The 9,959-nt window shown below is 43.4% G+C and overlaps 1 protein-coding gene across 3 annotated transcripts in view; it reads left to right on the forward strand.

The window, feature by feature from the left end:
* The window catches only part of Fmnl2 (formin like 2), a 254,474-nt gene that overhangs the window by 187,869 nt on the left and 56,646 nt on the right, over positions 1–9,959 (forward strand). For all 3 annotated transcript variants that reach the window (XM_026778859.1, XM_026778861.1, XM_026778860.1), the window contains exon 6: positions 1,887–2,039. In XM_026778859.1, the coding sequence (XP_026634660.1) occupies positions 1,887–2,039 (153 nt within the window). The remainder of the gene's footprint in view (positions 1–1,886; positions 2,040–9,959) is intronic.

Below are 9,959 nucleotides of genomic sequence, written 5' to 3' on the forward strand. Positions count from 1 at the left end.
TCTTGTAGACCAGGCTGGTCTCGAACTCACAGAGATCCACCTGCCTCTGCCTCCCAAGTGCTGGGATTAAAGGCGTGCGCCACCACTGCCTGGCTACAAGAATATTTCTTACCTATTTCTGTTACTTTAGGTCAACCAATCCCATGATGCATCATATATTATGACAAAAAGAATATTCCCTCTTGCAAATTTAAAAACCTATAGATATAGTATTTGAGGAAGACTAAGAAAAATCAGGAACAACAAAAAAGAGAAAGAATATAATTGTTTACTATATTTAATAAACTCTTTACTTACTTGACAGTAGGGCTGGGAAGCCAGATTTCTCAAATATGGCCTCCTGTCAGCCCAGTGGAGGCAAGCCATGGATACTTTGCAGGAATTCTGCAGGCTACAGTGTAAGGCAAGAACCAACTAAACACCTCGACTCAGAGTTGGTGTTCCCCGTTCTTGAGTCTTTAGGTTTGTTTAGGGGCATTACCTTTAAGCACTTTGTTTGTTGGTTTTGTTTTTGTTTTGCTGTATCTGGATGATAAGTTATATAATTTGTCTTTTATTTTTGAAAATTTTTACTATACTCCGGCATTAGTAATTTTCCAGCGTATGGAATGTAATACAACAGGTTCTGGATCTGTCTGAAATAGAAGCACCCACCAGTTTGCTAAAGTTTGTGTTTCTTGTGTTTTGGTCCTGTGCACATGGGAAGGAGTAAGACGAACGAACGTGTGACGTGAGCTTTTGGTGAACGGCTTGTGGCATGTCCATACCATGAATGCTCTTCCTATGTTCCTCAGAGTCCCTTCCATTTCAATGAGAACCTTTTGTTTTAGTACTTCGGGCTTTCTTAGACTGCTCCATTCTGCCCCTCTCGTCCTCAGCATTGCTCCTGCATCCAAGGGCGTGACAGAAAAGTCTGTCATCAACCCCTGTGCAGACTCTGTGCGCCTATCCCTGCTAGGCATTTAACCGGAAGAGTAAGAGAATATTCTCTAGTTTTTAGGTGGCCATTCTGGTGTTTTTGTTTTTCCCCCTCTGGCAGTCATGCTTTATAAGCATCTGGAGATGATTTCCAACTCGTATTATTTTTGTTTTCTTCAAGATCTTTTATAGTCTTTCAGAGAATATTAACCATAGCCGCCATCTCTTTTTGTCCTGCTGTCTGATCAGGCACAACTAGGGGTAGGAACACTGCAGTATTCTTATGAGGAAGCGGAGTAACACACTGCGCGAGTAAGGAAGTGAGTGGGATACAAAGGCCTGCTTGTTTAGAGACTCGGTTCCTAAGGCTACACAGAAATGAGCAGCTCAACTTGCCACTTATTCCAACATGGTTAACATGAGTAATAGCCTCAAAAAATGTCAGAGGAACAACAGCCTTACTTTAAAGAGCACCACATCGGGGAGAGAGTCCAAAATCAAAGCAAATCCATAGCCTCGCTAGTAATGCATCACACATGGCTGGAAAAGTACTTGCTAACACACTAGGAGAAAACGCTCAGTGAAAAAAATCGATGGATAGGAATGAATTAGTATAAAGCCTAACATTCCGACTTGTTCAAGTAAAATGAAGACAGCTGTACGATCTCCTTCCTCCTTCCAGCATAGCAGTGGTAGTGATTGTTCAGCCACCAAGTAATATGCAACAATGTACACTGACCCGGTTTTAACTGTTTGTTGTTAACGATTCTTTGGCCAGACCCTGTGTTTGTAATTCTCATGTTTTTCAAACTAACACCAGGACCGGATCCCAGAGATTCTTTTGCATTTCCTTCGGCTGCAAAGACTTGTGGTGAAGAAGAGGTTAAGGAATAGCAGGTCACGAATGTCCACGTGTGTGTCTGAAAGTTAGTTTCTAAGTTTTGAGTAGCATTCCTCTTTTGTTTTAGTTTTGACTTTGAAAGTGTGGAAAGTACCGTGGAGAGTACAGTGGACAAATCAAAGCCCTGGAGTAGGTCCATCGAGGACCTGCACAGAGGAAACAACCTGCCCTCCCCTGTGGGCAACAGTGTGTCCCGCTCTGGAAGACATTCTGCACTTCGGTAAGTGCCTTAACGAGAGAGATGCTTTGGCAGCGCAGGCTCCTCCCTGCCTCTTCTCGTCCTGGGTGGACATCGTTGTGTCTTTCCGCATGCACCTTCTCCAGTGAACCTAACTAACATTTCGTAGGTGTTCATGGTCTGTTTCCTTGGCTAGTACTCTAGAACTTTACATAACACGTCTTAGAAAGACCACGTTGTGATTCAGCAGAGAAGGTGAGATGCTTGGACCAAGTAACAGTGAAATAGTCTCTAGCAGGTAAGTTCTTAACCTGGATGCATGTTGGTGCAGTGACCTCAGTCAATACCATGTGCAGGGTAGAGGCTGTACTTTATCATGTAAGCATCGAAGGAGCCCTGTAACTCTGTATCTATCTGTGCTGCCTGGTTCCTCCACGGGTAGCTCAGGTGTGTGTCTGTGCAGGGTGTGCCCCTACTCAGAGGTCACAGGGTTAGAGAGATACATTTTTATAATGAAGTGCCACCAGGCATGCTGCTTTGGCTAGGCATGCTTCCTGTCAGCTTGACATTTTGTACTAATGACTCCATCTTACCGTGCCTGCTGGAGTGCCAGGATGCTCTTGGAGGATCTGCACTAACCACCTGCATCCCTGATGGGTGGGATCTCAGGCCGTTCATTCAGGCCGACCTGCAGTCACTCACTGAGTGGAGAACTAGCTTTGATCATTTTCAAAGCACTGTACTTAGAGCTGACTGATAAGGAAGTTACCCCTTCGGCTAATAAGGATAGAAGTCTTGTCTAAATGAAATTGAAGTTTTCGCAGATTCATGACCCGAGTACAGACTTCTGTGGTTGAAATCTTCATTCCCGAGTCCTGCTTGATTTCTGTAGCTTACTAAAACCTTCTCATGTGTTTCTGACATGACCTGCGGGGCAGTGTCATTTAAATGTTTTGGGTCACCATGGGTTTTAGATCACAGAGTGCGCGTGTCAGGTTGGAACTCGTGGGTCTGTGGTTTCCAGGCAGTGCAATTTGGTTGCCTATCTATTACCTTTTATTCCTTCAACTTGGGTTTTAAAAGTCGTTGAATGTTTAAGAGAATCTTCTTCTCTGCAATGAAATCATCAGTTCTGCTGAAGGATTTGATGTTTGACTATGATGTTGCCAATAAACCATTCAGATTTTGCTTGTTAGCAAACAACAAAAAATGTTGGCGACTTCTGATGAATTAATTCAGAAATAATAAGGAACAGTGTTGCAGTTCACTTCACGGTGTTTGCAGTGGGCCAGTGGCTAAATAACCTGCTAGTGTGTGTCAGCTTCACACGTGGGCAGAGGAATATATGTACTTACTTAGTAGCTAAAATTCTGTAAGCATTGATACTTAGAAATGCCTTCTACTATTTAACTATAATTACATATAGGCTTTTATTTTATACAGTACAGTTTAATTTGGTTTTTAATCTTTGTTTTTGTAAAAGGTATATACTGGTCAGCTGTCACTTTAACACAGATTCATTTTTTTTTTTCAGTAATTCATTGCTTGCTCTGAACCTTAGTAGGCAGGGTCCAAGGACATCAAAACTACACTGAACTGCTTCATAAGTGGCTCAAGGTAGATCTTGCCTGGCTACATTTTTAGTTAGAAAGCTACACTAAAAGTTTCATGCTAGGCATAATGGGAGTGATATTTGGAGAGACATGGGAGCCCTTTGACCTCTCTGGCAGGCATGCTCAAGATGACTAGGAAACTACTGTCATGTTTTTCCATTTTGTGTGTCAACAGTTTGAAAGCCCAAGGAAGGGGACACTTGAATGTCATTAGAGAATCAGCATGGTGGTGACTTGCATGCCACTTTGATTTGAATCTTATTTATTCATTCATAATTATTGGATCTAAACAATTTATATCAATAGTAGTTTAGCTTTTGTGATTCAGCAGCAGCCGGGGCACAGCTGTCTGGTTCTTGTTACTTTTCATATGCCCAAGGATTGTTTACATTTTTTCCTCTCTTCCTCTCCCCTTCCTCTGCTGTCAACAGCCCTTCAACTTCTGGTTTTTAGTTTCTCATGCTGCCACCTCACTTCTGATCATCTTCTCTGCTTTGTCCTTTCTTGTCCCTCTGTCCCTTTTTCCGGTGTTATCCATTTCTTACATCACCACCAGACTGGCCTCCCTGGCCAGGTCTCTTCAGCTCCGTTGCCACCCAAGCTGCTTCTCCTTCTGCTGCTCTGGAGCAGCTTCAGTTTACACACTGATGATGAGGCTTCCAATGGGAACATCTTGTAAGCCACTGGAGAAAGCACCCAAGAGTTCTGGTAGCACATGGTGGCCTGGTCTCATGAGCATTCTCCATGTTATGATATGGTGGCCTCTGTGCCACCTGCTGCCTTGTATACTCTGATGTGTTGCCATATTATAGCTCCTCAAGAATCAGATTCTCTACAGTAGGGTGCATTATTATTAATATTAAAACTCTTCTGAAAGTATTATTGGTTTTCCAGTTGTTTTGCTTAGTGAATAAGTATCTTTATAGCAAACACAGACTTGTTTCCTCTGCCTCAGCTACAGATAATACCATAGATACGTACTCTTACAAGTTCCCTTGCCAAAAAGTATAGGTGAAACTTGGAGAAAATGAGATTTCAGGAAATTCTAACACATTTTATAAATACAGTTTGATAAAAGAAATGCTGTGTCATTAAATACAAGGTCTTTGAGCAAAGTCCTGACACTAGCACAGTTTCTTTCAGGTTGGGATATATTTTTTAAAAATATCCCAACCTGATATTTTTAAACCACTTCATATTGACTGGCAAGCACGCCTGGCACAGCACATGCCCTGAATTAGACCTTTGGCTGCGTTCTGAACCATCACACTTCTGAAGCTTGGCCATGGGAGAAGTGTTGAGGTCAGTGCCGCAGAAACCTGGCTTGTGCCTTTTCCAGAACGTGTGCTCTGTCTCCAATGGAGGGGATTCCACCAAGGTGCCTGCAGATCCAGCTTCATTAACTAGTGGAGTCCTGCACATCTGTGCACCTCATGGCTGAGGACCTTGTGGTGCTTAAGAGGCATGAAAAAAGGAATTTTAAGACAAAACTAATGCTATTAAGACTTGAATAAGACACAGTAGTGACAAAATATTGAGTTTTTTTTAAGGAAATGAATGGAGAACTACCTTGGACCTGGAAGAAGGGCCAGGTTTAAACTGGATTTGTTGGTGATGGGTAGGGTTGGTTCTCAGGTTAAGAAAAGGCTACTGTGCCTGGCAATGGCGGTGCACGCCTTTAATCCCAACACTTGGGAGGCAGAGGAAGGCAGATCTCTGTGAGTTTGAGGCCAGCCTGGTCTACAGAGCTAGTTCCAGGACAGGCTCCAAAGCTACAGCGAAACCCCACTCGAAAAACAAAAACAAACAAACAAAAAAAAGCTACTGCACACAGAGGGAAGGTAAAAAGGCATGAGATGAACAGAACCTTGTGTCGAGAATCAGACATGTTTGAGAAAGGAGGAGTAGAAGTCTGTCCTTTCAGGGACAAGCCATGTGGTGTGACAGAGGTGAGGGTCAGAGTTCAAAGGTGGAAATGCTATGGACATCACTCCAGCTGCCTTCTCACTTGGGTGAAGGTATAGTGATCCACATTGCTTTTAGGATAGAAACCACTAATCAGCATTCCTTCTGAAATGAATATTCTGCCTCAATGAGAGCTCGTTGTTACCCCTCCGGCTGCCATTTCTGTGGAACAGTGTTTCACAGACAGTTATGAGCTGACAGGTTATACCTGCTACCTGTGCACTCAGAAGTGAGCTGAGTTTAGGCCCACCTCATGGTTTACACTTCTGACCCAGTCATCCCATTCCTCACATTGTTCAAGAAGAAGTGTAAAACACAGACATAGATAGCATCATCATGGCTTTTACTACGGAGAAAAGTGTTTCCTAAATGAGCACTGTGTGCTGGCCCTGTGCTGAGACCATCCTGTGATCTATGGGGACTGTTGGCAGTGTCACCAGTATTATCTCTAAGGGTTAAGCATCTCTGCCTGTGATCAGAGAAGGAGGAAGGGCTGCCAGTGAGGTGGCCTGACGCTAAACTTCCCACTGTGCTGGACCCTCAGCTTACACTGGGTGTTTCATGCTACGCATGGGAGCGCCAGCTCAGCGTCTTTCCACTTACAAGACAGGACTATTTGAGAGTTAAGTTTTTCCCTTTTGTTAAAATTTTAGGCCAGGCGGTGGTGGCGCATGCCTTTAATCCCAGCACTTGGGAGGCAGAGGCAGGCGGATCTCTGTGAGTTCGAGACCAGCCTGGTCTACAGAGCTAGTTCCAGGACAGGCTCCAAAGCTACAGAGAAACCCTGTCTCGAAAAACCAAAAAAAAAAAAAAAAAAAAAAATTAGCAAGTAATGTTTTAATTAGAATTAGAATTTGTTGGGGGGAGTGGGAAATTACCACATTTTTAGTTTCAACTAGTAGAGTCTCAGTTTCTCTCTGTATCCCTCTGTCTGTCTGTCTGTCTGTCTGTCTGTCTGTCTGTCTCTCTCTCTCTCTCACACACACACACACACACACACACACACACACACACACACACACACGAGGCTGAACTCAGCTGCTTGTCTCCCTCTTACTGAGGAGAGAATGTCCCCTGAAGTGCTCCTCATTCCCTTATCCCCCACCCAAATTATAGGACACGCCGGGCGAGGCCCGCCTGATCTACAAGAGCTAGTTCCAGGACAGGAACCAAAAGCTACGGAGAAACCCTGTCTCGAAAAATTAAAAAAAAAAAAACAAAAAAAAAACCCAAAAAACTAAAACCAACAACAACAAAAAAATACCCAAATTATAGGACATCATTCTGATTTTATTCTTTTTCTGTTTCTTCTCCTTGTTATCTACCATTTGTTTTAAGTTTTCCAACTATCAGGTTACTTAGTGAAGAACTTGACTCACTGTTGGCCTAGAGGATCACTTAAAAGGGGAACATCACCAAGAAAAATACTCTCAAAATACGCTCCTCTAACCTTGGGTTTTATCTGCCCCCAAATGAGGGGGCAGATGGTGATTAAGAATTTTTGTCACCTGCTTTAGAAAGGGAAAAAAAAAAACACTGTAAATGAGCTGAGAAAGTGCCTACCTTGTCACTGCAGTACTTATGGTCCATTCAGGGGACAGTAAGTTTAGAGGAGGGCAGACGTACTCTCGAACACACATCATCATATTTTGAAGGACAGGCTGTGCTCGTCAGTGGTGATTTATTGGAAGCGTGTGAGAATGGGGTAGTTTAGGGTGAGTGGACACCCTGTGACTTTCCTGTCACAAGTGAGACAGTTTCCTTGGACACTGTTCTCTAGGCCATGTGCCGCTAAGCTAGCTGTCCCACAACAAATGCCTTCAAGGGAAACACGGTGGGAAGCCTGGCATTACAGGTTAACCAAGACTTGACATTCTGATCCTGGGCTGACACCTTCCTTGCTGTCCCATTGGGAAGCAGCTCTAGCTGTTGTCTGGCTCTCCAGTGGAAATTTAGAATACACTGAACATTCCAATCCTCACTGAGAACAAACGACGTTTCCGCTTCTCCCTTCCCTCCCTCATTGTCTCTGTCTCCATTTTGCTCTTCCTACCTCCCTTTTCTATACTTTGAACTGTCTTCATGGAACTATTTCAGCTTTGTTTCTTTTGGCTTTGGATCCAGCTAGCAATGTACTTGGCTCATTTTTAAGCATCATATATTTTTATGTTTAATTTAAAAAAATGCCCAAGCGACGTCATGTCTAAAGGGTAAGAGTGGAAACCTTAAACCCCAAATTTTGGTTAAAGTGCTATTGGCCCAGACCTTGGAATGGTTGTTGGTCTAGTCCTGTCAAATGATGTGACATCCTGGTGGGGGACTGCGTTCCTGTTTGGTTGAACCTTTAGTGTCCAAGGCAGTTCCAATTCCTGCACTTCAGATAGGTGCTAGTTTGATGTCTAAGGCTGAAAGTGCCTTTACAATAGAAAAAATATATATTCCCCCATCCCGGTTAATAGGGGCTGGATTTAAGAATCCCAGAGTTGTTGACAATGAAGTTGCATAGAATGTTTTTGAAAACCTTTTTCTAGACTTTAGGACTTCCTGGTTCAAGAGTCAGCTAGTGTTCTAGTTCATATTCAGTCCTTAGACAATGGAAGTACAGAAGAAAGGCAGAGTTTACACATCATACAAACTCATTTTTTAATTTTATTTTCTTTGCATTGGTGTTTTGCCTGCCTATGTGTCTGTGTGAGGGTGTCAGGTCTTGGACTTAAAGACAGTTGTTTGAGCTGTTGTGTGGGTGCTGGGATTTGAACCTATGTCCTCTAGAAAAGCAATCAGTGCTCTTCAACCCCATACAAACTAACTTTTACATATATGTGCTAGTGACCAAACCCAGGACACTGGACGTGTTGAACACCCCCCTGGAGTAACTTCACGTGTATACAAATACATGTATGCATTGTGACACTAGATGGGCCATGACTTACCTGAAGACACCACTGGGTGAGCAGTGGCTGGATTCCAGATGTTCACTAAGTGTCTGGGGCTTTGTAAATACACCTGTCTGAACTAATGCAGTGTCTATCGTGAAGCTTTGGCTCAGGAGTGGAGGCTGTTTCTTGTACTCAGGATCGCCATAGACACGCTGCTTGTCACTTATTCTCAAGTTTGTTACCTACTGTTCTTTTCTAAATGTGTGTATTCCTGCCACAAGAACCAGCTGTGCAGGCTGAGGTGCTTGCTGGCGCCCTTTTCGAGATTCTTTTTCACTGGTGAGGTAGGTGGCACAGGTGATGAGTATCATCGTGGTCCTAAACAAGACATGTTCTGCATCAGTCTTGCAAAGCACACTTGTGGATGCTACTTAGATTTAGGTCCCTTGTCCATGTTAGCATTGTTGTAGGACTTCTCACACATGTGTAGCTACAGAAGCTTGGTGAGGTGTGCATGCAGAGATGCAAGTGTCAGGAATAGCGTTGAAAAGTCCTTGTGTGTGTGTGTGTTTGTGTAGGCGGAGAACAACGTGTGATATCCTTCCCTTTTATCTTTACTTGAGTTCTGGGGAATTGAGCTCAAGTTGTCAGACTTATGTAGCAGGCTTTTTTTTTTCCCCATGAGCTTTACTGCCTGCCCAGTTTGCCATGTGTGTGTTGTTTTGTTGAGACAGGATTTCACCTAGCCCTGGATGACACTGAATTCCTAATCCTTCAGCACCCACTTTCTTTCTGCTGTGATTATGATTCCAAGCCCCACATCTACCTTCTGTTTGGTTCTCTGTTAAGTCAGTTTTATAATAATCTGTTTCTATATATATGTTTGCCTGTGACTTCTCATTGACAGCTCTCTGAAAACAGAATCTCCTCTTTATCGCTAGGGTAGCATCCACAGTTGCAGTTCACTGCTTGGGAAGACGGCAAAGCAGTCTTCAAAAGTGATGCGTGAGAAACGTGATGCCTCTTTTCACTATAGAATTATCTCTAACCTCTCTTGTGTTTCCCTGCAAATGGCAGGAACTCCAAAGAAAGCAGCCAGGCTGTTCTTCTGGGCTATTCTTGTTTTACATATGGGCATCTTGAGACTGTCAGGGTGGCAGTTAGATGCCAACCTTGTGGTCCAGGTACATTGTCCAGGGTACATTCCTGTTCTTCCCTTTGCTGTTCCAGTAATTTCTCTCCAGGTTGTACATCTCAGGACTCCATCCTACATCTGTCTTTCACAGACAGTCAGGCAAGCAGGCAGACAGACAGACAGTGATCTCTAAATGCCTGTTTACATTGCCCATGAAGATGCTCCCACCAGAGAAAGGCAAAAATGGACAGAATGAAGCTTTTCAGTAAAATTTCAAGTCAATCTGGGAAATGACAATGGAATCTCTGAGCAGGAAGTTTGTGCCATTTCTTTTTTCCTGCCAGACTCCAGTGTCTCCCTCTCTTCATCC

The sequence above is a fragment of the Microtus ochrogaster genome, chromosome 4, assembly GCF_000317375.1.
Source record: "Microtus ochrogaster isolate Prairie Vole_2 chromosome 4, MicOch1.0, whole genome shotgun sequence".
NCBI classification, from domain to species: domain Eukaryota; kingdom Metazoa; phylum Chordata; class Mammalia; order Rodentia; family Cricetidae; genus Microtus; species Microtus ochrogaster.